This window comes from Brassica oleracea, chromosome C5, assembly GCF_000695525.1.
Source record: "Brassica oleracea var. oleracea cultivar TO1000 chromosome C5, BOL, whole genome shotgun sequence".
NCBI classification, from domain to species: domain Eukaryota; kingdom Viridiplantae; phylum Streptophyta; class Magnoliopsida; order Brassicales; family Brassicaceae; genus Brassica; species Brassica oleracea.
Window position 1 is genome coordinate 1,830,288 of NC_027752.1, and position 25,659 is coordinate 1,855,946.

The 25,659-nt window shown below is 34.0% G+C and overlaps 6 protein-coding genes across 6 annotated transcripts; 2 read left to right on the forward strand and 4 right to left on the reverse strand.

The window, feature by feature from the left end:
- Positions 1–2,019: 2,019 nt before the first annotated feature.
- On the reverse strand, positions 2,020–4,499 carry LOC106344242 (probable pectinesterase 8). Its single transcript, XM_013783652.1, has 6 exons — positions 4,309–4,499; positions 3,424–3,651; positions 3,113–3,284; positions 2,650–2,856; positions 2,282–2,541; positions 2,020–2,176 (listed from the first exon to the last, which is right to left on the reverse strand). Exons 1-6 carry the CDS (start codon positions 4,497–4,499, stop codon positions 2,020–2,022), a joined length of 1,215 nt encoding a protein of 404 aa, XP_013639106.1.
- Positions 4,500–5,691: 1,192 nt separating this feature from the next.
- On the forward strand, positions 5,692–11,529 carry LOC106343577 (myosin-7). The gene is made up of 7 exons (XM_013782828.1): positions 5,692–6,021; positions 8,245–8,357; positions 8,629–10,320; positions 10,397–10,627; positions 10,708–10,842; positions 10,943–11,095; positions 11,187–11,529. Exons 2-7 carry the CDS (start codon positions 8,271–8,273, stop codon positions 11,361–11,363), a joined length of 2,475 nt encoding a protein of 824 aa, XP_013638282.1. The 5' UTR covers positions 5,692–6,021; positions 8,245–8,270; the 3' UTR covers positions 11,364–11,529.
- Positions 11,530–12,012: 483 nt separating this feature from the next.
- LOC106293039 lies at positions 12,013–12,823 on the forward strand. The gene has a single exon (XM_013728709.1). It carries the CDS (start codon positions 12,021–12,023, stop codon positions 12,540–12,542), a length of 522 nt encoding a protein of 173 aa, XP_013584163.1. The 5' UTR covers positions 12,013–12,020; the 3' UTR covers positions 12,543–12,823.
- Positions 12,824–13,044: 221 nt separating this feature from the next.
- LOC106293040 (cysteine-rich and transmembrane domain-containing protein A) lies at positions 13,045–13,883 on the reverse strand. Its single transcript, XM_013728710.1, has 3 exons — positions 13,669–13,883; positions 13,400–13,541; positions 13,045–13,291 (listed from the first exon to the last, which is right to left on the reverse strand). Exons 1-3 carry the CDS (start codon positions 13,694–13,696, stop codon positions 13,246–13,248), a joined length of 216 nt encoding a protein of 71 aa, XP_013584164.1. The 5' UTR covers positions 13,697–13,883; the 3' UTR covers positions 13,045–13,245.
- A 698-nt stretch (positions 13,884–14,581) lies between these two features.
- LOC106343847 (ubiquitin-like modifier-activating enzyme 5) lies at positions 14,582–17,724 on the reverse strand. Its single transcript, XM_013783175.1, has 14 exons — positions 17,517–17,724; positions 17,267–17,335; positions 17,069–17,182; positions 16,854–16,982; positions 16,710–16,778; positions 16,331–16,483; positions 16,175–16,211; positions 15,925–16,007; positions 15,735–15,809; positions 15,536–15,610; positions 15,335–15,421; positions 15,117–15,235; positions 14,989–15,041; positions 14,582–14,895 (listed from the first exon to the last, which is right to left on the reverse strand). Exons 1-14 carry the CDS (start codon positions 17,595–17,597, stop codon positions 14,750–14,752), a joined length of 1,290 nt encoding a protein of 429 aa, XP_013638629.1. The 5' UTR covers positions 17,598–17,724; the 3' UTR covers positions 14,582–14,749.
- A 2,221-nt stretch (positions 17,725–19,945) lies between these two features.
- On the reverse strand, positions 19,946–23,152 carry LOC106292948 (CRAL-TRIO domain-containing protein C23B6.04c). The gene is made up of 7 exons (XM_013728618.1): positions 22,880–23,152; positions 22,659–22,776; positions 22,038–22,126; positions 21,897–21,943; positions 21,722–21,810; positions 21,036–21,169; positions 19,946–20,805 (listed from the first exon to the last, which is right to left on the reverse strand). Exons 1-7 carry the CDS (start codon positions 22,985–22,987, stop codon positions 20,137–20,139), a joined length of 1,254 nt encoding a protein of 417 aa, XP_013584072.1. The 5' UTR covers positions 22,988–23,152; the 3' UTR covers positions 19,946–20,136.
- Between the last annotated feature and the right edge of the window lie 2,507 nt (positions 23,153–25,659).

Here is a 25,659-nt window from a genome sequence, read left to right on the forward strand (position 1 = left end):
TAGATAGAGAGAGAGAGAATCGCAAGACATAATTTATTTATGAGTTTCAAATTATTTTTTATCAATCAAAAAACTAACGAATTTTTTATCCATAAAAATTTTAAATATTAATCAACATTATTATTTTATGTTTGTACAAATATTTTTTTAGTCAGTTACAATTAAAATCTTCATATAAACTAAACAAATAAGTTATACTGAAATAAATCTAACATGATGTGATCTACAAGATTTTTAAAAACAATTGTTATTAAAGCAAACTCAATGATGAATTCTTATAATCATTAGTTTGATTCACTTCATATAACATATAAAGTTTAAGATGCTCTCTGTTGAGTTATGTTGAAGAAAATATTTAAAGAACAATGTTTACAAGTTAGATAAAAATAATAAAGAGTTTAAGAAAGCATGTCAAATAACTTGGTTAAGATTTTTAATAAAATTATAAAGACGACCACCAATAAATTAGCATGAATTAAATAGCTGATAACATGATATAATTATAAATAAAGATAAATAATAAAATCAACAAATCATATTTCAAATAAGAAAATCATATAAATCAATTAAATTGTTATCTTCAAAGTTATTATAAAAACTAAACTAAATTATTAATACAGATTCGCGCTACGCGCGAGTATAAAATCTAGTGATCTAAAAGTTATATGATGTTTGGAGAAGTGTCTACACTTTTGAATATTGTGAAAGATTTTGTGACGAATATTACATATACGACCATCCTAAATTGGCAAACCTTAAATAAACGAATCATAAATATCATTTACTACGATGTACCTATATAATACCATATGATACATGAGTCAAACCTTATTACTTTCCTCACTCTTAAAACATCGGCAACATCTATATTTTTAGCATTCCTCACTGGTTGTTTTCACCCCTGTCTCTAATTTGAAACCATTCAAATCTCTAAGGAAGATCAGTGTTAAGATCATTCGTTTTAGAAGCAGTATTCAGATGTTGGAGGACTAACAACTGAGAGGGGCTTCGTCGACATTAACGTGAATAAATAATGTATACATATGAGATTATAAACGTTTATGCCCATGTTTAATTTATTATATTCTAAGGATTTTTTTTAATCTCATATTAACATGGATTGAAGATTCATGCAAAGGTTAAAAAAAATTGGCCAATCAGTTTGATCCTGAAATTCTATTTGATCATGAAACATACTAAATTGTTGTATATGAATTTCATAACTAGCCTAAACAGACTAAATGGCTGTTCTGGAATTTTATTTGATCCTGAAATTTCTAAAGTACAGTATTTCAAATCAATGTAAGCTTAATTGTATTCTATTTATTTATTTTAAATTATTTGGAGTATTTTGTATAACTTATAGGTTCAATTGTAATGTCTTATATAAATTTTGTAACAGCATCCCAAACACCGCAAATTGCGTCACGGCTGAACGGTTAGAAATTTACGTGAGCACATATAACTAAATATTCACAGCAGATGAAGATTCTAATACTTTTCAAAGTTACAAAAAAAAATATTATTTTTTCATGATTCCTTTCAACATCTCCCAGATTGTAGTGAAATGGTTTGTCTTAATAATTTTTTTTCTTCAACTATTATCTAGATTTGATTTGATTTTTCATGCATTTAAAATTTATAATATGAAGCGATTGGTTCGACATTAAAATTGTCTAAATTCATATAACATGAAACTAACCAAATAATAATAATTTTTGGTTTATAACCGAAAAACATAAACCTAGAGAATTTTAACGGAATAAACCACAATAAATATGGATTAAAAGTGATAGTTATATTTTAGGAGATTAAAAACGAAAAAACCTCATCTGAAACCGAACCGAATCCAGATTGAACAAACCTATGTCTTCTTATATGAAAAATAATGAAATTAATAATCTAATTCCGCGCAAGGGGCGGGTTACTACCTACTACTATAATTTATAAGTTAGAAGCAACCGTGTTTCGTAGATTTATTTAATTGAAATTACATTTTTGTTAATTTATTGATTTCATTTAAATATCGAAATACTGTAACCACTGGTCTCCATCAATAAAAGTCATGTTAATGAATTGAGCAACTTGAGTCTCGTTAAGCTTCTGAACATACTGTGCCCTCTTCGAGATATTAGCCCCTGGACCCGAACAATTATACTCTCCATAAAATATTGTCCTAGACACAAAACATAAACATGTCTCTGATATTGTTATTAATCAACCTCCTTAATATAAACAAAAATATATAGAATTTTTTTTTTGTAGTGTTTGATATGCTTACGCATCTCTAGATGGATCATTGAAGTTGTTCCAGCCTTCAGGCGCGATAACATCGGTCATGAAAGTGGAAACAAAGATGACACGTGAGTAGGGCCTCCATGCACGACCGAGCCACACGTGACCGGTGCCGCCTATTGAGCAGTTGACGAAGGAGAAGCCACTGTTCTCGTCCTTCGAGTTACGGCCCTTTGCAGTCACTGCTCCGTTGATAGACTTTGACCCTGCACTCACTTGGTTCGCCATTGATATTATCTGACAGTCCTACTAGGGAAGAACTAATCTTATAAACTGAACATATATAATCTTTAACTCTCTTAGTGTCCCTTCTAAAATACATGGTGAGAAAGTATATACGCATATATATCATACCTGGTAGAGAGATTTAGCGTTGCCGAAGATGAAATCAATGGAGCCTTGAATGTAGCAATCTTTGAAGTAATGACGACCTCTATCGTCATGAAGAGTGTCTTGGGCTCCGAAGAAACCACATCCTACAAACGCCGCCTCATCTCCCGGTATTCTTATCGCCACCGCCTGAGCGCCTACATCTCCCGGCTTTGGTATTGGTGCCACGTTCTGTCACCAAATATATATCACATCACCAAAAATTATTGATTAGCCTTTTTACTAATAGGCTATTGTTTAGGGAGGTCTATTCCGGTTTGATAACCGTATCCACAAAAAGTGATAAAAAATCAAAGATATTAACCGAAATCAGTTTCATAATTTACACATGCGGACAAATCATCAACCGAACATAGCTCTCGGATTAATATCTTTGATTCTAGTTATTTAATTGAATTATGTTAATTAGTTCAAAAAAATTAATTACCATGAAACTAATGTTTTTTGCGAGGAACTGAGAACCAAAGACTTGGACCGAGGCACGATAAAAAGTGCCATTAGCCGAGTAGGCCGTATCGTTCCACGCTATGGCTGTGGTTTCGAACCCTTGTCTTTGCAACGTTATGTTTGGTTTAGTCTTCGGGATCACCACTTTTTCACTGCCACACAATAATATGTAATTATTTACTTTATGTATACATATTTTTATTGTTACAAAAAATGATTAGATATTTAAAAAAAAACCTTAATAATTAAATATGGTTGTTATAACACTGAGCTGGCAAAAAATATGGGTACTAGTACATGCCGGAATTTATCCAAATGACGTTCCTTCTCTGACTAAAGTTTCCGACTGCGTCCACGGCTGATTGCACCGTTGTGAAATTGCAGCAACCGTTCTTATCCACACAGAGATAGGATGTTGTGTCGGTGTCCGGTGGAGGTAAATTTTTGGGAAAATCGTCGCATATTGAAATTTTCTTTTTACTATGAGATGGTTTGCGGCGGTGGTGATGATTAGGCCTGGGCATTTCGGGTATCGGTTCGGTTCGGTTCGGGTATTTCGGGTTTCAGGTAGTTCGGATAGTGGCTAGAGGATCCATTTAGTACTTGACCTATTTTCGGTTCGGTTCGGTTCGGATAGTTCCGGGTTCGGTTCGGTTCGGATAGTAAATGTAGGAACCGGAAAATATCCGGAAAAAGTTCGGTTCTCATTTGGATCCGGTTCGGGTTCGGATAGTTCGGGTAGTTCGGATAATTTGGATAAAATATTGGTTATTTAAGGTAAAATGTCAAATAATTAGAATGATTTAGATAAAAAAAATTGGATATTTCGGATTACTTTGGATATTTTGGATAAAACTATCCGGATAGTTTCGGATACTTTCGGGTAGTTTGGATACTTTATAATAATTTAGTTATCATAAACTATTTTCAGATACTTTTAATAGAATTTTAAATTTAAAATATATATTTAATGATGTTATATGTATATATAATTAATATTTTTATATATTCGGGTACCCGTTCGGTTCTCGGTTCGGTTCCGGTTCGGTTCGGTTATTTCGGATATAAAAATATAGGAACCATTTGGGTATTTGAGGATATTGGTCCGGTTCCGGTTTCGGGTATTTCGGTTCGGTTCCGGTTCGGTTCTTCGGTTCCGGTTATTTTGCCCAGGCCTAGTGATGATGATGGTGGTGGCTGCAAACGGATGTTATAGCTGAATATGATATTGCTTTAATACCATATAAAATATCGAAGGGATTGTGTATAAAGACTCTAGGAGGTGTGCTAAAGAGAGTTTGGGATGCTAAAATGGCTATAATGGCAATGACTATAGATAAAGTTAATAGAATGTACCGAGATTTCATTTTTTTTGGCATAAATGATATTTGGAAAACAAAAAAAAAATTGGAACTTTTTTGGTTTATTTGTTGGTTGTGTCTACGGTTCTGAGAGGGAAATGGTAAAAGGAATTCAATGAATAGAAGAATGCAAAAATAGACACTTATGTATACTAACAAAAGGGAGCACATGAAATTGCATGAAGTGTAAGGATTTGTTGGAATGCCTTGCAAATTACCGTTTTCTGATCTTTGCTTACATAAATTATTATCTATCTCAGTCGACCTACCAAAGTCTCATAACTTCTACAAGAAAACTAGAATATATATATATTATGTACCCATCATTTTACTTTGAATTATATTTTGAAGATTTTATTGTCGATGTTATAAGGTACTACTCTCAAATGTAACGTGATTATACTATATATGTATAGAAAATGAAATTTATTTATCTGTTTGTGATTATCATTTATGATGGATTTACTTCTGTTAATTCGGCTTCAAATTGTTGCTATATTAGTTCACATAAACTTCAAACCTAGATATGCACACATTCAACAAACTTCATTTTTTGGAAGTTGGGTACACGTTTAAATCCATTGATTGATGTTTGACTATATATATTCTTGAACTTTATGATAACTAGGATAAAGTTGTATTACTACTAATCGTTGACAAAAAAAGAGTAATACTTCGTCCGTTCCTAAAAGATCCATGTTTTAGAATTTTCACATTTTTTAATAAAACATATTAAAATTTAGCTATAGTTTTTTGTAATTTTATATTTCATATATTTTTAAACCAGTAAGATTTTAAAAAATGCAATTAATGTTCTTGAAATTCACAATTTATCATTATTAGTTGACAAAAATTGCATTGAAAATATAAAATATGTATCTTTTTGAAACAAAAATTTTCTTTAGAATATAAATATTTTAGGAACGGAGGGAGTACTACTAACTTTAACTCCAAATCTTTAAGTTTTATGGTTGTTGTTTGACAGATAACACTAGAATTTTTTTATTGATGTATTATAAACTTTGTTGATGTTCCCTCTGTTTGGTTCTTCATATTGATATGGGCCTTTCCAGCAGTCGTTTTCAGCCACCATATCTCATATGTTCTTGCCAATTGACTCATATAACCTCTTCCCAAATTTTTTTGAAAAAATTCTCATGATGGTTTTCAAGCTAAAAATACAAAAAAAAAAGCAATAACAACAAAAATCTTGGTTTAGAATGATACTAATTAAGTTCCCTAATTATTAACCATGAAAGCATATAAGTTTATTGAATCAACGCTCAAACCGGGAAAACCAAGAGAGAGGGCATAACAGGAATTTAAGACGATAGATCCGCCGGGGTTGCCTTTCAAAATACAAAGAGTTGATGTCCTGTCCACTTTATAAACACAAAGACTTCTCTTCGTCTTCCATTGACATCTCTTCACGTTCTTCTTCTACTCATGCATTTGTGAGAAATATCAAAGATAAAATCCAAAAAGTAAAAAGAGAGAAGAAAACAGATTCAGCAGTTTAAACGTTCAAGTAAGCATCTCCCATCCACCACTGTTTCATCATTTTTTTTCTTTGGTTATTGTATCTTTGATTTGATATTTTCTTTCTCTAGCCTTGATTGATCCCTAGTTATTGATATACCTTTATTTATATTTTCTTAGAAGAATTAGCTTTACGATGTTATGATGTATGCTTCGTTTCTCTCATTCTCTTGAAGTGATTTTTTATTTCTTTTTTGGAATTGTGATCGGCTCAAGTCGTCTCTCTGTTTTAGATTTACTTGAAACTTAATATCTGAAAGCGATCGCTATGATTCGGCTTTGGATTAAAATCAACCAATGGATCGATCATTTCTTCTACTAGTAACGTTCAAGAGATGTATGTCTCAATAGAAAGACAGCGTCTAGAAAACTAGGTTAATGATTACAGTTTCTTAATTCCCTCGAATATTCTTTGGTTATCTAATCTCAAACCCGGTTTAGCCTGATTTAATGCATATATCAAAACTTTGATGAGACGTTGCAGTATCTTCTACGCAACTGTAACCTTTGATCATTTTTGTTGTGTAACCAAAATTGACAGAATTTCTCACAAATTGTAATACTCTTGAATCAGATTTTTTTTTCCAAATAATAATATTTTTAAGAGTTAGTTTTGGAACAATTCGTCTTTCTTCTTTTTCTTGTTAAACTAATATACTTGTGTCATCACTCTGCATCTGGTCGCTATTGCTTACGATTTTTCTTATTATTAGTTTTTATTGTCAATGGTTTTCTGATTATTTATTTTAGTTTAACTTAATAAAAAATTTCAAATTCTATTAGTCTTCAACTATTATTAACTTTAATACTAAAATTTTGGCGTCTTTTCTTTTGAAATTCATTTTCCTATCTTACTATTTAACACTTTCATATCTAAAATATTACTCCCTCCGTTTCATATTAAGTGTCGTTCTAGAAAAAATTTTCGTTACAAAATAAGTGTCGTTTTCGACTTTCAATGCAAAATTTATGAATTTTATTTAACAATTTATTTTTCTATTAGTTGAAATATAGTTAAGTGTATAGGTAATTGTGTTTTTATACAGAAAATATACAAAATTAATTGTTTTCTTAATATGTGTGCACAAACTCAACGTGACACTTAAAATGAAACAGAAGGAGTATACTCTCTCCGTTTTATTAAGATAGATTTTTTAGAAAAGAAAAATTGTTTCACAAAGATAGAAGTTTTGTGTTTTCATAAAAAAATTGTAAATTTTAATAAAATTAATTGATTTTATTGAATTACTATTGATTAAAAGTTATTAAAATTTGAAAATTACAAAAAAATGATATATTTATTATAGTGATTTAATATGTTTTTTTTAATATGTGTGAAAACACTAGAAAATCTATCTTCGTGAAACGGAGATAGTATAATTCAACCACATTTTATTTTAAGCAAAATTTCAAAAAGAGAAATCTACTAGTAGTATGGTGGCCATTTAATGTCTTTAATTTATTGGGTAGTAGACTTTATCGATTGACACCCTGAGCACAACTTATTCCGTGCAAATGCATAAAGTATTCAGTTGCTATTCTTTCTGTATTGATTGATAAAAGCCGTTGTTGTTGTTAACTTGTTATCCTTTGTCAGACGACACAGAATGACAGAACAATAATCACTTAGTTGAATATATGTTTATGCTTAATGGTTTGATCATAAATCCTCAAACTAATCAAAATAAAACGCTAGTTAATCATTGTGTTTGGTCACATTGTAATTTGTATGATCATAAGGTCTTAATTTAGGTTAAATTCCTTGTGATACTCATATACATAGGGGCGTTGACCCTTATTTAGAGATCTGTCAAGCCTTGTCATTTTTTTGCAATATTCTTCTACAATATTTTAAAGAATGATGGTGGCAATAATAAATCTACCACATAGAATTGAATTTCTTTTTGATAATGGAATGGAACATTAAATGATGTATGCCTCTCGCCGGTCACAAAGAGATGATATTAAAATCTGTTATTCTTTATCTTATTTGTAAGACTTTTGGTTTCTCTTTCTTACAAGTTATGACTTTCTTTTTGCCGATAAACGAAACTTTTGCGGTTGGAATGTTCAACTGAACTTGATCACCTATCTTGTTGATACAAGAAACAAAACTCTAAAAAATATTGCTTAATATTGACATTGACGTTTGACATCTCGTTCATGTATACAAAATATACCATCTCAAAGCCCTAAATTTCCTTGGTTGCAGAATAAAAGGTTATAGAAAATTTCTTGATGGACCAAGAAGCAAAAGTTAGTTCTGAGGTTCCTGTAGTGAAAGGAGCACCTGAGGATCTAAAGACGGTCGATGTTTCTGTTAAGGTATAATGATCTGTTTTCTCATAATATTTGTGAGTTTTTTCTTCCCTTGTAACTCTAGCTCGAATGTTTCTTTTTGTTTTGCATTGAACATTTTCTTGAAAGTCTCAAAGATTCAAGTAGAAGTTCACTCCTAACCAAAACTCTAGGAGAATTGTTTCTTATATTATCCAATTTAAGTAGGATTAAATGAAGATTTTAGTTCTATCAAACCTATCAATTTTTTTTGTGTTAGTTCTTGTATGAGAGTAAGTATCGTGACGGTTTATTACAGGAGGTGAACAGAGAAATCACAAAGGAAGATAAAGCTATGGAGCAAGAAGAAGAGGATACTACATTTGATGGTGGATTCGTTAAAGTTGAGAAAGAAGGAACTAACACTAAGGGTGATGAGAAAGCAGAGAAGCAAGTTCCACTCACTATAAGCTCAAGCAGTTCACAAAGAGAACTAGAGAAGAAGGAGAAAGCTTCTGAGTCTCGGTTGGAACCAGAGCCATTGCCTCTGAAAGTCTCTGAACAGGAAAGCATTAATCTGAAGCTAAGGGAAGAACTCAAAGAGAAGGAGATGCTCGTTGCCTTATCTAAAGACCAAGAAGGAAAAATCAAAACTGCTAACGAGAAGTTGACCAAAGTGTTGCAAGAGAAAGAGATTCTTGAAACATCTGTAGCAGAGATCACTCTTATTGCAACTAATAGAAAAGAGACCTGCGATGAACTTGAAGAGAAACTAAAGGTTTCGGATGAAAAATTCTCCAAAACAAATGCTCTTCTATCTCAAGCTTTGTCCAACAACTCTGACCTTGAACAGAAGTTGAAAGCTATGGAAGCATTATCTTCTGAAGTTTCTCAACTAAAATCTGCTTTGATAGTTGCTGAAGAGGAGGAGAAAGATTCATCTAGAAAGATGCAGGAGTACCAAGAGAAGGTGACTAAACTTGAATCATCTCTGAACCAATCATCAGCGAGGATCTCAGAGCTTGAAGAAGATCTGAGGACAGCTTTGCAGAAAGGTGCAGATCATGAAGATCTTGGAAAGGTGAGTACTCAGCGCTGCCTTGAGCTTCAAGGTTTGCTTCAAACATCAAAGTCAAAGCTAGAAGAAAAACTAAAAGACCTGGAAGCTGTCCAAGTGAAAAACTCTAGCCTTGAAGCTGCTCTCAGTGTAGCAATGGGAGAGAAGAAAGCGTTGGAGGAAACAGTGAATGGATATAAAGTGAAAACAACCGAGTCTGAAGAGATACTTGAGAAGCAAGCAAGAGAAATAGATGAAGCTAAAACAAGAAGCAGAGAGATTGAAGCTTTGAATAAACACTCAGAACTTAGTATCCAAAAGGCAATGGAGGAGCTCAGAAGCAGAGATACAGAAGTGAAAGATCTCAAGGAGAGAGTAAGATTGTATGAAGAGAAGTTGGCTGAAGCATCTGCTCACTCGTTTTCTTTGAAACAAGATCTTGATCAGTCTTCCTTGGAGAACGAGCTACTAGCAGATACAAACAACCAGCTCAAGATCAAGATTCAAGAAATAAATGAAGAGAAGGAAACAGCAACAAGACGGAGTGAAGAAGCAGCCAAAAGGTTTGAACAGAGAGACATAGAAGCTAAAGACATGGTTGCAAAGTTGAAAGCCCAAGAAGACCTGTTCAAGGAACATAAAAGGGAGATTCAGGAAGCATCTGAAGTTGCTAATACTAGAAAAATGAAGCTTGAAGAGTCTCTGTTGAAGCTCAAGACTTCTGAAGATACAATCAAAGAGCTTGAGAAAGAAAATGGATCATTGGCTGAGGTGAACTTAAAGCTGAACCAGGAGCTAGCCAATCATGGGTCAGAGACCAGTGATTTTCAGACAATGTTCACTGCTTTAGAAGCTGAGAAAGACCAAACAGCAAAAGAGCTTCATGCTTCAAAGGCAGCCATTAAAGAATTAAGAAACAAGCTTGCTTCTGAAAGAGAAAGATTAAGATCAAAGGTATCAGACAATCTCATAATCTTAAGTATTAATAAAAACCATCTCATTATATAATTGACATTCTTTTCTGTTGTAGATGGCTTCCCTAGCAGAAGAGAATAATCAAGTCAATGAGATATATCAAAGCACAAAGAGTGAGCTTGTCAAGCTTCAAGAACAACTTGAAGTAGAGAAGTCTAAAGTTGATACTATGGTATCTGAAATCAAGAAGCTCAGTGCTTTGGCTGCTGAGAAGTCAGTGTTGGAGACTAACTTTGGAGAAGTAGAAAAACGATTGAAAAATTCTGAAGCTAAGTTGAAAGAAGAGGTAACAATAGTTATGTGCTATTGGATGAGTACTTACTTATACACTAGCTTGATGATGTTTCTTGTTTTTTTTCACACCAGGTCGAAAAGGTTGCAGAACTGACCTCAAAATTGCATGAACATGAAGTTAAGACGAGTGACAGAGACTTGGAGGACAAGAAAGCAACTCAGCTTTATAAAGAGCTTCAAGCATCTCACACAGTCATCTCTAAGGAGGTTACTGAATTTTATTTTTTATTTTTTTGCTTCTTGTTACTTCAGAACTAACTTTTTTACATAAGTTCTGATTCTTGTTTTTGATTTGTGATGGAGACAGAAAGAAGCAGTTTCTCAGAAGCATTCGGAGTTGGAAGCTACTCTAAAGAAATCACAAGGAGAGCTTGAAGCTAAGACAAGTAAGATCGTTCACCTAGAATCATTGGCCAAAGATCTTGAACAGAAAGTGCAGCTTGCTGATGCTAAGTCTAAGGTCAGTCATCATATAAACAAAACCGCATTTCCATTATAACTGTTTCTTTAGTATACGAATACTTTGTTTATGTAGAAAACAAACTTTGCAGGAAACTGAGACTATGGGAAAAGGAGAAGTACAAGTTAAATCTCGAGGCATTAATTTATCAGGAAACGTTACAACAACTAAGAAAGCTGAAACGTCTCATCTCATGACATTGAAGATCGTTCTTGGAGTGGCTATCTTGTCTGTCATTATAGGTATCGTTCTTGGGAAAAACTATTGAAGTTCTTCAACGGTGTGATTGTCTTTTACCGTCCTTTTCTATTTGTTTGGCCAAGCAAGACCAAATGTTGTGTTATAACACAAGAATCTGATCGACTGTTTAGATGGTTCATCGACATTCTTAGATAAACCATCTAAGCTGTGTGCTAACAGCAATGAAAATAAATTTACTTTGAATATTTTCATTGGTAAAAACATCTAAAAATATTTTTGCATATTAGAACCAATTTTATTATACATTAAATTTTCAAAATTCGTTTATGAGAAGGGGCAGTTAAACTTCTCTTATGTATCTAAAAAATTATTTTCCTTTTCTCTTTTCCTTTTTATCACTTGTACTTTTTATGAGAAGGGGCAGTTAAAGTTCACATATGTAAATAAATTTCCTTTGAATATTTTCATTGGTAAAAACATAAAAAAAATATTTAAAAATCTTAATTTTTTAAAAAAAGTTTATCACTACAATAAATTTCCTTTTCTCTTTTGATTTTTATTACTTTTACTTGTTTTAATTATGAGATATTCCATTAATGACTAAATCAATTAACATTAAATTGTCTAACAAACAAAACAATGACCTAATGTTTCGGCTAATATATAGGCCGCAACACCTTAGATTCAATCAAAATCTTTTTTATTTCTCCGTAAACTACAAACCATGATGAAAGACAATGCTCATCCTTCTCCCTTTAAACTGAAACTTGACCATCAACTCGAACATCGACAAGAAGCAGAAGAGTTCACTATCGATGCTAATGTCAAGATTATCCGACAAGGGTCTCTTTTACAGGATGTCTGCTTCTCCTCCACTGTCGACAATTTCATATTTGAAGACGAAGATTGTCCGGAGAAAGTAGAACTCTACGAGCTATTTATCGACGCTGGAATAGTCGAGTTCGATGCTCAGTTTATGCTTATTGACATGATTTTGTACGTTTCTGAAAAAACAAAGTCGCTTGATGACGATTACAAAGGAGTTTTAACGTTGACGGTTGAAGTCACGTTACCACCGGAACCGGTCGAGCTTAACTATGCCGGTTCGGAGCAAACTCAATCCCACGAAGCAATTGCGACGAAGACGGTCGAGCAATGGTTGAAACCAAATCATAAAATACAAAAAACCGTGTACAAAATTGGGGCTGATGGTGTTTCATTAGTCCGAATCGCACAAGGTAGCTAGGTAGGGTTTGTTACTTGTAAGAGAAGCAAGACTTAGGGTGTTTTAATCCTTTTGTTTTCCTTTTTTGGTTAACAGTTTTGTGTTCATTAACTCTAGCTAATACTAAACAAATGAAGACTTATCTACAAGGTCCATCTGAAATTTTGGGGGCTATAGAAAATTTCTTGAATGTATAATATTTTTTTAAAAGTTTGGGACTATAATTCAATACTTCACTAGCATATGGCTCAGGACCGGGCATGTTTAACCATTGTTAAGCAGAGATGACACTTTGTGTATGATCCCACGTTTCTGGCTCCAAAAAAGATAAGGACCGAAAGTAAACGAAAAATACGCACTCACGAGTCAATCTTGAACCAGTATTCAAATGATATGGCTCCACCTTTATTCTCGGATTATATAAACTAAATAAAAACTGTAGTTTATATATTTTATAAGGTTCATTGGTTGATAATCATATTTATTCTCGTTTGATTTAAAGGTACAACAAACCCAAGAGCAATAGAAATGAACTAAAAGTACCATAAATTCATATAGAGTAAAGACATAATATGTTCGAATGGAAAAACACAAGTCTTACAGGAAATCCAATAAAACAATAACAGAATGTTTCTTTTTACAATAAGGCTAGAGAGAATAATAATTCACATGACATTCACACAACTCTTCGTAGATAAAACCATTCCAATGTTATTGTATCTCCTTAGAAGCAGATGTCCAGGGCACAACAGCAGCACATGGCCGCAAGACTACAAACACAAGATTCCAATGAAACAAAATCAAATACTGTATCATCAAAAAATATAAGGCACAAAAATATAGTTATGTAGAAGTAAAGTTTCATGATAATTACTTACCATCCTTTAAAGAATCCGTCACCCTTAGAACTGGTCTCCACTTTAACAGGAGCCGCCGAACCATGACTCGGGTCGTTCGTCGGGTAACCCATCGGCGGCGGCGGTGCGGGACCGGTTGACATCGGTGGTGGAGAATTAGCTCCTACGTTACGTCATATATATCATTAGTCTTTTACAAGATCATGGCTCAAGAACTTACTTATGGTCTTTACACATCTTAAAATTAACAAAATAGTAAAAAGTTACAAAATAATCAGGAACTTTCATACCTGCAGATTGGTTGTTGTACTGGCTCATCTTCAACTGTTAATGTAACAACTTTGATCTATAGGCAAGAATTGTATGTGTGTTTGAAAATGTTTTCTTTGTTGGATCAAGAATGATTTTGATCTTTGAATATCTTTACAAATGCGTGTGTATGTAGATATATAGGGCGAGAAAGCAAGGAAAAATGTCGGTTTTTGAAAACCGCGTGGAGCATAGAACATTAATGTCACCATTCACCAGAATATATATTCCAATTTATTATATAGCTTAAATTCATATATAATTAACAATTATGAATGCATGGATCAAATTCTTATTAAAATAGGATTGTATTTCTGTAAAGTAATGTGGATAACTTCAAATGAAAAGCGTGCAAGTATTGGTTTAATATCGACACGTGTAGTATTCTAACCGTGTTCTGGTTGAATTTTGAGAAAACGTCATGAAGCTTCCTGCTTATAACTTGGTTGAATCACATTAAATAAACTCTTTTAACTTTTAGTTGGTCTTAGTTTTCGCTTTAATTAAATCAACAAACAACTACGAATTCAATTTCAAACCAATGTTTTCAAGCCAAAACGACTAGGAAACAAAATATTAAGATATATCATATTAAGGAAATAATTTGGTCGTCCACCCAAAAACGCAATCGTCCATTCACAACACGTCATCGTAGTTGATTAAAGGGAAGTTGAGAATGAGTTCTTAAAAAAAAATCGATTAAAAACTTACGGATCTCTATGACCACTTGTCATTTTATGAATGGTTCTCTCATTTGAAAAATAAAGTTTAGTCATCTAGATAAGATTATTAAAACTTAAATTGCTAGTTAGCTTCATCAAGTTTAGTTACATTGATAGAAAGCCATGCAACCTCTGTAAAAATGGTATCTCTTCGTCTTTGGTAGCCAATAGATAAAAAGGGAGAGAAATCATCATCCAAAAGGTATTCAAGTAAAGTTTATATGCCCATGAGATCCAATTTATCAAAACTCTAACACACTCGTTTATGGTTTACACAATTGCATTTTGCCACCTCTTTCAAGTAAAAAAAAAAACTGCTAAACCACTATACCACAAAGACTCAAGCAGCATTAAGAGCCTCGAGCTGTTTCTTCAGTTCTTCAAGGTCGTCCTCTTCCTCCTCTGCCTCTCCAGACCCTATAGCTATTGCTTTCTCATACTCATCTGCCTCTGGAAGCTCCCGAGTAAGCCCTTCCGGCAATGCCCCTATACAAACACAAAATAGATCATTGGAAGAAGAAGACCTACACTTGATACATTTTCACATTAATATTACAGAGAGTCCCGAGTTGAAAATACCTGAACTTGATGAAGCTTTTGTAGTATCCTTCTCATTTTCATCGTCCACCACACTTATTATAAGACATGAGAATGCCCATCAGGTTTCAAGTTGCAATTAAAAAAAAGAGAAAGATCTGAGCTGTTACCTTATGTTCCACTCGTTATCATCATGGAGTGGACCATCATCTACAGCTGTTGCAGCTTCGGCTTCCTTCTTAGCTTTAGCAGCAGCGTCCCTTGCTGGTTTCGCAAGCATGTACTCTTTCTGCATTTTCAGATTTCATTTTTTTATTTAACCAAAACATGATAGATAACAAAGACCAGCTGAGAAAAGTTTTGTAGTCGATTTTTACTCTCAAGTTACCTGCCGTTCTAGACAAGCTACATTCGAGCATTGTGGATTAGGTCTCATTTGCATAGTTGGGAAAAAATCCTTCAGTGAATTGTAACCCTGTGGGTCAAGTAGTAGAAGCACAAAAACAAGTTAAAATTAGCACAAAAACAAGTTAAAATTAAGTGAATCATATGATAATGTTTCTATAATGAACCGTAAAGTGTTTTGTACCAGGTATGGAGAAACTTCACCAAAATTCAGTAAGAACTTGAGAGAGTTTTGAACCAAAAGACCAGCAACAACACCCTGAATTTGACATCAAACAACTCTTAGAACATAGACAAGGCTTACAAAACAAAAGCATTAGCTTCAAATGTGATAACTAATCAAGAATATATCCAAAATTTTTGTTAGGCTGTTAGAAAATTACCATAGTAGTAGGAAGAGATGCAGCACAGACCCCTTCCCTCTTAAGTGTTCGTTCATCAATTCCAGATGCAACGACCTACCACAGAAATAAAGATATTATTTAGAAGAGAAGTAAGTGTAGTATCAATACTAAGGCAGAGTATGGTAGGTTAAGAGTTGTATGAGTGATAACAGAAGAGAACAGAACATACCAGAGGAGGTGCACAAGCAAAACAAGCAGTTTCTCCAGGAACCAGAAGCTGTATGTGACCTGAAACAGCATCTTCGGAAACACCTGCACAAAATATCATATTCTTTGTTACTATAAACTCAGAAGCCTAGGTTCAGTGTTTTTATGTATTTTTGTATAAGTTGAGACAACGTATAAAAGGATGACTGATCCATCAGCATTGGTGAATTCCCAATGATACATATTAATTATAAGCTTTTCATACTATTTACCTGACTCCATCCATGTCTGATTTAACTCATTGCATGCCTATACATCAAAGGGATAACCAGATGCTGTGAGTGATTGAATTATGTATGTCCAATTAAAGATAAAAAAAGCTTGAAGGTGAAGTAAGAACTATCTCTAGAAAGAAAAATCAGAGCTACCTGGTTGACAGCCATCCTTGCTTCATAATTATCGACACAACTCAAAACAAGATCCACGCCACTGCCCTCCTTGCTAGGGCAAAACGACTTGTTCTTCAAGCTCGACGTGAAGGTTTCAAAGCCTTGCACTGTTGTTATGTTCATTGTGAAACTCTAGCAAAACAAAAATAGAAATCGCATGAAATAGAATTCTGTATGTGTGAAAGTTTCATGAGAGAACCATAAGAAACATCATACATCAAAGACCTCCTACTTCATAAGTTTCTATTTCAAATCAAACACACCCATTGCAATTTTTACTAGATAAAATATGATATAACTAGCATCATCAGGCATATGCTTAAACCCCACGATGTAAGACATCAAGTAGAAAACATACCTCAAGTACTACGTCCGGGTTAATTTCAGCAAGCGTCTGAACAGCAGCATCAGTCTTTGTCATACCAACCTAGGTTCACCATTACACACACATTAGAATCACGTCACCGAGCAGAGGAGACAGATAATGAAAACTGAGAAGAACCTGATCAGGTCGGAAAAAGAGTCTGTTCATGTTAGCTAGCTCGACAGTGTCATAGTCATACAACAAAAGACGACCTATACCACATCTGGTCAGCATCTCAGCAGCCACACTTCCAACACCACCAATTCCCTGCTCAATGCACGTGTAGAGTTTTAGCTAAATACAATTTTTAAAGGAAAACATGGAAACAAAGAGAGTTTTAGCTAAATACATACAACAATAGCGACTGAAAACTCTCTGATCCTCTCATAGTTCTCAACAATACCCATCCGCTGAAGTGCCATAAGCCTACTGTAAGGATTACTATCCACCACTTCCGAACTTAACTCCTGAAATCAAAACGTTCAGCATTGATTACATACATTCAAACTTAAACTACAATAATTTTGTCAAATTAGCATATAAAAGCAGACCTTGACTTTGGAACGCCGGTGAGGGCTACACTTGGACAGAGCCGCTAGATTCTCAACATGTGATCGCAGCTGCAGCAATGCAACAACCAAAAGCTTTGACATTTTGCAAATTCACATAAAGATCAATGCAAGGATCACTCTTTAACACACACAATGCATGTGAAAGTTCAGTTCTTTTCGAATCTAATGAGATACCCACAAATAATAATCCACTAAGGAAACGAGATCTGAAGCAAAATTTCAAACACACCTTGTGGATGGGAGCAGGATCGGAGAGAGATTTCTCGAGAACATCGAGATCGTCGAGCATTGCTTTGAATTCAACCTCCATCTCAGCTCTTTTTGAAATGATACGGAGAGAACGAGAGTGATGGAGAAGATCGGAGTGCGGAATCTGCTAAGAGATCGAATTGGATTGTGGAAGAGATACTCTGTAAACAATAAACGCAAAGGAAAGTGTTGACTAAACGCGTTGACCGAGATAACAAGGAAAGAACAGAATAATCATAATGGGCCTTCAAAAAAAGAAAAATCATAATGGGCCTTTAACTTAGCCCATCGTAAATTCCTATCGGCCTGCTTTTATTTTGTGATGGTTCACTTTTTTTTAATTATAATGAAAATTAACCTTGCTCAAGTCTCTTCGGCTAAGACCATGATTAACCCGGGTTCTTAGGGTGAGATTCTTAGCTTCGATCAAGAACCGTTTCTTAGCTTTTAACTAAGAAAAGCTAAGAACCGACTCTTAAATAAGAGATATAAGAACCGGTTCTTAGCCGAAAAGTGTAAAAAAAAAAAAAAAAAGTGTCAAATCATGAGTTAAGAACCTCAGATTAAGAATCTGGATTAATCAGAGCATGATTAATGCTAAGGGGGACGTGGGTTCTTAGGTTTTTTTTTCTTGTCCGATTTTTAAAAAAAAAAATTAAAAACTAACCAATCGCGGGCCTTCACATGTCAGTGGGACCCGCGAACAGTACAAAAACTCTATGAAACTCGCATCTTGCAGAAGAGGAGGAAGAGTTGAGTTTTAAAAAAAATGTGGGATCCACCTCTTAAGAGCCCAGAGGAGGGGATAAAGGTGCTCTCGTGCTCTAACAACTCCAAGGTTAAAACTTGAAATGCATCCAAAATAATTCATCTTTTTGAATTTCCAAAAAAGATAAGCATGTATGTTAAATTGAGAAGACATTTAGGGTTTGAATAGAGTCCTCATCTAATGTTTTCAAAAGTACTTGGGTTTTCAGTTTCTAGTTGAATCAGGAAAAAGGCGAGCATTTTTCCTAGATATGGATTACTCACAACAAATTTATTGAAAAGTAAGCAACATTTAACCAATAATATATTATGGATTTAGAAGAAAAAAATAAGTTAATGAGTTTGTCCACTAGCTAAATCACGTATTATAGTAGTGGTGGCTAGGAGATTTTTTTCAAATATATAGTTTTGTTTAAAAGACGAAATCAGTTTTAGGAATTTACTACAAAAAGTAACAAATGAAAGTGACAAATGGGAACTCATTGCTCCATAACCCGACAAAGAGTAAAAGTCGAGAGTGTAACAAAAAAATCTGTACATCTCTGTATTTGAATTATTTTTTCCCATGCGAAGAAGACACAAGCATCAACAGTTCAACAAAAAGAAAATGACCCCGAAAATTATGCAAGAAAAGGCCATTTTACTATATTTTTTTTTGAAAAAGTAAACTTCCAAATAGAAAATGCCTAAACCCAGGTTACGTCATATCGCTTCATGAATGTGATTTTGTATAAACCTTGATGCAATGGCGACAACTGCTCCAAGACATTACTAATTTTTCTACAACAATAAACCTTATACTAATGCAACACGATGCATATACACACAAGCACTAGAAAACAGAAGACAGTTCACATTGACCTTTCTAATCAATTATATCAGTACACATTTACTCGATTGACACATTTTCCTAACAAATATTGAAACTAGCTGAATAAAGTAATGTCAAACGACTCAAACCCATAACCCTTATGGTCTATGCCTGCATGTATTTTTCTGTCAAACTTAAAATGTGGTGACAAAGAATTAAGATTGAAATTTGTAAAGGCTATGTGTAGTATCCCAATTTAAATAAAGAAATCTATAAGTTACGTAGCTCAAAGTTTTTTGTATGAGGTCTTTCTCCTCGCTTGGAACTAATTCAGAGTAAATAACAGAGCAGGTGAGTGAATGGTTTTAAAAACATCAAATGTGTCTTTATATGTTTTTTAGCTAAAATAATCGAAACAACTCTAAACTGTTTACACCTTCTTTTCAGTTTTCTTACCACTATAAGATTATTTTGTTTTTGTCAACGGTTTGCTTTTTATATTATTTTATGATTAGGAAATAATGGGGTCACATATAGGTACTTGTATCCTCTAACAAATAAAGAAACAACAACAGTAACATCGCATGTTCTCATTTGAATTCTCCCAGTGAGCCATTCTCTGTCACGACCACGTTGTCTAAGCGAAGACTTTTTGTTGTTGTTGCATGCTTATCCCGAAATGTGCCCATGGTAATTATTAATTATAATCATCGTCTATTAAAAAGCTACGAAAGTGTTAAAGTTCAAATCATAATCTTGACACAACGCATTCAAAGTTCAAACGATTGGGACTATATAGATAACTGAAATCAAACCATTAAGAAAACTGCTAAATAAATAAACAATTGATCAATAAGATTATTAAAAATACATCTGAGGAACTAACACGATAGAAAAAGTCAACAATAATGGAAACCTCTTGTAACAAAATGGCAACAAAAGTTATATACTACTACGTACTTTTTTTTTACTACTACGTACTTTCTTCATGAGGTGAATAAACTATATATAGCTTCATAAGCTAGAACCGTTGAGACAAAGACACGTGGCGGCGTCTAATCTGCGTTGAAACAATAGAGACAAGACCACCGAGTGGGGGCCGCATCTTTGACCTATAAGTCATCTCATCGTACGGTCTACGATAGAACTTGAGGAAAGGAAGGAACGTATCCCTCGGTTTCTCAGTTTTGCTGACGTGTGACTCTCGCCGGAAAAACACCGCCGGAGACTGGAAGAAAGACGGGCGAGGCACCCGCGGGTCACGGAGCGTTCCTCCGATGCAGTGACGTTCGATCGTCCTAGCTGGCATTGGCGTGGAAGCGAAAAAGCTTCTCCTGGGTCCACCGATGGGCTCGCGCCTAGCCGCGGGTGACGCGAAGGAGAAAGAACGCGCGTTTAGCGGTGAGAGGTACGCGCCTGTGTGTCCTAGCTTCGATGATGACGTGTCGGTCAGCGTGAGGCACCACGGTTTGACCGTGTCGAGACCGTCGCGTGATACGGTGAAGGCGAACCTAGAGGATGCGCAGGAGCCGATCTTGTCCGTTGATTTTATTGATGACGTGTCGAAACGGAGGGAGGAGACTCGTGATGGGTATGAAGAAGAGAAGTCGTCGTAGTCAAACGAGTTTTGGAAATTCTGCATCGATACAATCATCGTGGCTGTTGACAGATCCAGGAATGAACGAATACCCTACACGTGAACGTAGAGGATCAGTATCTCGTCGCTGTCAACTCGTCAGGTATCAGTGGTATGTTACTTTAGATAGGTGAACTAACACTTTGACTCGTGTCTGAGTAAGTTCAAATTCTTATCAAGTTAAAAAGAAGTAAGTTTCAAAATCCAATCGCATTAGATGTATAGCTAAGCTTACGATATACTTGTACAGTAAAAATAATAACTGAAATGATCAAATTATTTACCTTCCAAAGGTACGAAAAAAGAGGAGGAGGGTCGATGACAAAAGCTTTGAAAAGACGACAAGGATAATACTCTGCAACTATTTTGAGTGTAGTCACAAGTATGTTCATGAAGGCTGATGCTGATTTGAAGAAGCCTGACATTTCATAAGGTTCAAAAAAATTAGCTAACCAGGTAATTAACGTGTGTAACAAAATAAAATAAATATTTTACTTCTGTTTTTTACTTCTAGATAAAAGAGTGTACTGTGGAGTTGCAGAGGATCAAAAGAGGAACAGTTAATGAAAAGCTAAAGAGTACTATCAGAGTTGAGAAGTACTGCCACTGCTGTAGAAGCTTGACATATGTAAATGCCAATAATGCCCTCAATAATTGAGATAGTGATTGGTGTGTGACCGTGACTAAACAAGGACACTACGGACATTATCAGATCGTTACCTCTCCCACTTTCCTGCCGGAGTTCCGACATGTTCCGGTCCCCAATTTTTACCAAACTTCATATTTAGTTAAAAGTAGTCATGTATCTTTTACCATGACAAAAATTCCATTGAAGATAAAAAGACAAAATCAAAAAAGTTTACCTATATTTTGAATTTTTTTCACTTTTCACCTTTATTTAGAAACTTTTTTTCCTATCTTAAAATGATTTAGACAAAAAATTTGTAAACAAAAGAAAGAGAGAACTTACTAGCATCGAAAAGGATGACAAATTCTTCGACGTTCCTGCACATGGTTGAGATTGCTACCTCCAATGTAAATACCACCAAACGAGTCAACCTATTTTTGAAAAAGCAATACAGATTAATATCGAGAATTTCTGTTTGGTTTTTGATCTTTAATTTGTATGGTTAATTTATACATACTGTTTCTGCGTGTGTAGCTTCTGGTAGTCTTGTTTAATGCGGAAAACCTAAGAGAAAACAAAGTATATTATATTAGGTTTTTGGTTACAGAAAATAAGCCAACTCATCAAAAGAAGAAAAAACGATGAAACACTGAGTTACCAAAACGGGTCTACACTCGTCGTCAAGGCCGGCTACATAAGCAAGGCCTTCAGCTAGCTCCGCCGTGAACTCGTCGGCGATTAAGCTCTCTGTAATTATTATAAGAAAATAAAATAAATTTTAAAAGAATCTTAAAAAATTAAATATAAGAGGTTTAATTAAATTAAGTGGGTGTCATAATGAGTGGATATTCACTTTAACGCTCAATGTTCAAACATGGGACACACATCAAACCACGAGAAAAGGAATGAAACGTCTGTTTTCTAATTACACAAAAGATATACAAATATCAAAACGCTAACCACTAACCAATCTATCATCTATACACTGCGTCATGCGTACTTTAAGCTTTATGATTTTATCCTCTCGTTTTTAGTTTAAAATTGTAGACAGTCTATTAAATAAAGCTTTGCCCCTTGAAGATGTAACGTGTGTGTAGTAAATATACGTGTATACAACTATACAAGTATATTAACATACAAGAACATCGTGAAAAGGAAAAAAAATATATACAAGAATATATGATTATATATACAGATTTTCAATATACGTGCATCCATAACTATATAGATACATTTCAAAACATATATATATGAACAGGTTAAGAGAGAGAGAGTATACCGATGCCAAGAGAAGATCTCCATGAAAGGCATGATCTTAACTGTTTAGCTGCTTTCTTCGCATTGTCTCCTTTTGTTCTCAAGAATCTACTGACACAAGCTCTGTTACAGAACTTCTCCTGCAATATTTATTAACCCGAGAATATAAAAAACCAGCACTTCAAAAAAAAAAGCTGATAGATTAATGGAAAGATCAGTGAGATAATTAATTAGTAAACAAACCTGTTTAAGAGTGAGAGGAGAATGTTTACGAAGAAGATGAAGAACAGCTTCGACTTTGTCGTCGCTTTCTACTGTTGAATGATGATCTTTCTGCTCTTTCTTCCCCATTTTTTTCGAGATATCAACCTCAAAGATATCACCTTCTTCTTCTTTATTTGTGAAAGATATTGATAAACTAGCCCATTGTAACAAATATACCAATCTTGTTCTTCAAGCGAGAGAGAGAGAGAGAGAGTGGGAAAAGGAGATTTTGAAAAAGATGGAAGTGATTGAATGGCGAGTGAGAGAGAGAGAGAGAGAAGAGATTCCCTTGTAGTATATATTTTGGTAAATGGGATTAACGGCAACTGACGCCGTTAATACTACTCTAGCACATTTGTCTTGGTCAAGGTCATATATTGGATATTTTATTAATATATTAACTAAACTAGTAAACTTTGTTTTGTTAGCAAGCAAGCAAAACAAGTGAATAAACTTAAAATAATAATGTTGAGACCTTTAATCTAATGATCTATTTTTTAAACATATACCTAAAATCAAATTAACATGACAGAAAGTTTTTGAAGCAATATTGAAAAAAAAAAGGTTTATTCTCGTAATGAGAGAAGAAACGTAAGCATTTTCTGCTGGAACAAAAATTTTAGATGAATAAAATAGTAATACAAGTGAGGAAGAAAACAAAGAAGAAGAAAAAATAGGTCAAACGGCGTCGATAATTTTTAACAGCTGCATGTTTGTCCGTTGGAACAGAGATTATTACAAGGATTCGACTTTAACTCGCTGAACCTTCAATAGTTTTCTAAAAGCAATAATACTGTTCACATCAATCTCTCTTTTTCGTTTGAAATGTATGAAATCTTGTTGTTAGTACAACAAACATATAACATACTCATTACCGGCTTAATATTGTTATGGACCCTAAGACAAAAAAAAAAATTTACCCTCAAAAATTTATTTTTAGATAATGTTTAAAATATTTTTAAAATTTAATCAGTAATATTTTGTGATAAAAATAAAATATATAAATATCAAATATTTTTTATTCCTTTTCAATTTTATTTATAATTTTTTTATATAAAAATATAGTTTTTTTAAAAGAATTAGACCTCTTAACTATTAATATACAAAATACACGAGCTTGGGTCCGGAGCAGCTAGACCGCTTGTCCCCCTCCTCAGCAGGCCCTGAACATACTGTATTATTATTATGTGTTGGCGTCTACTACAACAAACGTATTCTTCTTTTTATATGTATAATATATCATCTTTCTACAAGTCTAGAACATACGTATTCTTGTCGGGTTTAAAACAAAGTATATGTCATTATGTCATATCCGAACTAGTCCAATTTGTTTCCCGTGGACATACAAACAAGATATAACGATTGTCTAGTTCGTTGGGTATAAAATAATACCATTGCATCTACAACTACAAATAGTGCTTGATTCTTTTACCCTGATATACACACACATGTATGTGTACATATACGTGACATAGTTTAAAAGAGGAAACACGAAAGGGTCAGTAAATAGGTTGATTGGGCAAGGTGTCTCTCGTGCTATGAATCGGTTTTAATTCACAGCCCTTTAGTAAATACGTGTATTTAAAATTGCACTTGACTTTCAATTTTAGGTTATTAAGTTATTAAGTATTCTTAGAAATTAAATGCAATCACTTTCTCACTTCTAAAGAAACAAACAATGTGAGGTTGAGAGAGATCCGAAGAAACAACTAAACAAAACATAAAGCAAACAACAGATCAATTAAAGCTAGTTAATACTCATTATGTTCTTAAATATATGATGTTTTAAGAATTTTGATGTTCCAATATGGAATATTAAAATATTTTTATTTTTCTAGGTTATTTTTTACTTGAAACTAATCACATTTACTAATTATTTTGTAATTGGTTTAATACTATTAATTTATAATTTTAATGATATTTTTTATTCAAAATATTTTTTTTTTAAATATCTATGTTTTTAGCTGAACATTTTATATTTAGAAACAAATGGAAAGGTTTAAATAATATGCAAAACTCCTATAAGCTATTGAGTCACTACAAGAAAACATCGGTATTCTGACGGACATTCCGACGGAAAATGAAATCCTCAGAATTTCCCGAGGAAATTCCGAGGAAGCTCAAATTTTGGGTTTCCTCGGAATTTCCTCGGAATATACCGACGGAATTCCGAGGAAACATTAATCCGTCGGTATATTCCGAGGAAATTCCGAGGAGAAATGTGTTCCTCACAAAATTCCAAGGAAATTCCGACGAACAAGTGATCGATCGATGCGTTTTTGGACATATAACCATCGATCGATCACATTGTTACGCTTTGGTCCATCTTAGTGATCGATCGATGCATTTTTGGACATAAATCCAACTATCGATGCGTTTATAAAAAAACATTCGAGATTTTGAAGCCCAAAACAGTAGTTCCTCGGAATTTCCTCGGAATATTCCGAGGAAATTCCGAGGAACACTTGATATCCTAGATCGATCGATGGGATAATCTCATCGATCGATCACATTGTTACGCTTTGGTCCATCTTAGTGATCGATCGATGCGTTTTTGGACATAAATCCATCGATCGATGCGTTTATAAAAAAACATTCGAGATTTTGAAACCCAAAACAGTAGTTCCTCGGAATTTCCTCGGAATATTCCGAGGAAATTCCGAGGAACACTTGATATCCTAGATCGATCGATGGGATAATCTCATCGATCGATCACATTGTTACGCTTTGGTCCATCTTAGTGATCGATCGATGCGTTT

Excerpts from the sequence above, each read along its gene's own strand:
- LOC106292948 (XM_013728618.1), bottom strand. The coding sequence starts at position 22,987 with ATGGGGAAGAAAGAGCAGAAAGATCATCATTCAACAGTAGAAAGCGAC. Across the intron at positions 22,127-22,658 it reads GAGATCTTCTCTTGGCATCG|AGAGCTTAATCGCCGACGAG; the intron begins GTATACTCTCTC and ends TAATAATTACAG. Across the intron at positions 21,170-21,721 it reads TGTCATCCTTTTCGATGCTA|GCTTCTTCAAATCAGCATCA; the intron begins GTAAGTTCTCTC and ends ATGAAATGTCAG.
- LOC106293039 (XM_013728709.1), top strand. The coding sequence starts at position 12,021 with ATGATGAAAGACAATGCTCATCCTTCTCCCTTTAAACTGAAACTTGAC.
- LOC106344242 (XM_013783652.1), bottom strand. The coding sequence starts at position 4,499 with ATGAAATCTCGGTACATTCTATTAACTTTATCTATAGTCATTGCCATT. Across the intron at positions 2,857-3,112 it reads CAAAAAACATTAGTTTCATG|AACGTGGCACCAATACCAAA; the intron begins GTAATTAATTTT and ends ATTTGGTGACAG. Across the intron at positions 2,177-2,281 it reads AATGATCCATCTAGAGATGC|GACAATATTTTATGGAGAGT; the intron begins GTAAGCATATCA and ends TTTTGTGTCTAG.
- LOC106343847 (XM_013783175.1), bottom strand. The coding sequence starts at position 17,597 with ATGGAGGTTGAATTCAAAGCAATGCTCGACGATCTCGATGTTCTCGAG. Across the intron at positions 15,810-15,924 it reads TTGCTTGTGCACCTCCTCTG|GTCGTTGCATCTGGAATTGA; the intron begins GTATGTTCTGTT and ends TTTCTGTGGTAG. Across the intron at positions 15,042-15,116 it reads GATAACGAGTGGAACATAAG|TGTGGTGGACGATGAAAATG; the intron begins GTAACAGCTCAG and ends TCTTATAATAAG.
- LOC106343577 (XM_013782828.1), top strand. The coding sequence starts at position 8,271 with ATGGACCAAGAAGCAAAAGTTAGTTCTGAGGTTCCTGTAGTGAAAGGA. Across the intron at positions 10,843-10,942 it reads ACACAGTCATCTCTAAGGAG|AAAGAAGCAGTTTCTCAGAA; the intron begins GTTACTGAATTT and ends TGATGGAGACAG. Across the intron at positions 11,096-11,186 it reads TTGCTGATGCTAAGTCTAAG|GAAACTGAGACTATGGGAAA; the intron begins GTCAGTCATCAT and ends CAAACTTTGCAG.
- LOC106293040 (XM_013728710.1), bottom strand. The coding sequence starts at position 13,696 with ATGAGCCAGTACAACAACCAATCTGCAG. Across the intron at positions 13,542-13,668 it reads GTACAACAACCAATCTGCAG|GAGCTAATTCTCCACCACCG; the intron begins GTATGAAAGTTC and ends GACGTAACGTAG. Across the intron at positions 13,292-13,399 it reads GACGGATTCTTTAAAGGATG|TCTTGCGGCCATGTGCTGCT; the intron begins GTAAGTAATTAT and ends TTGTGTTTGTAG.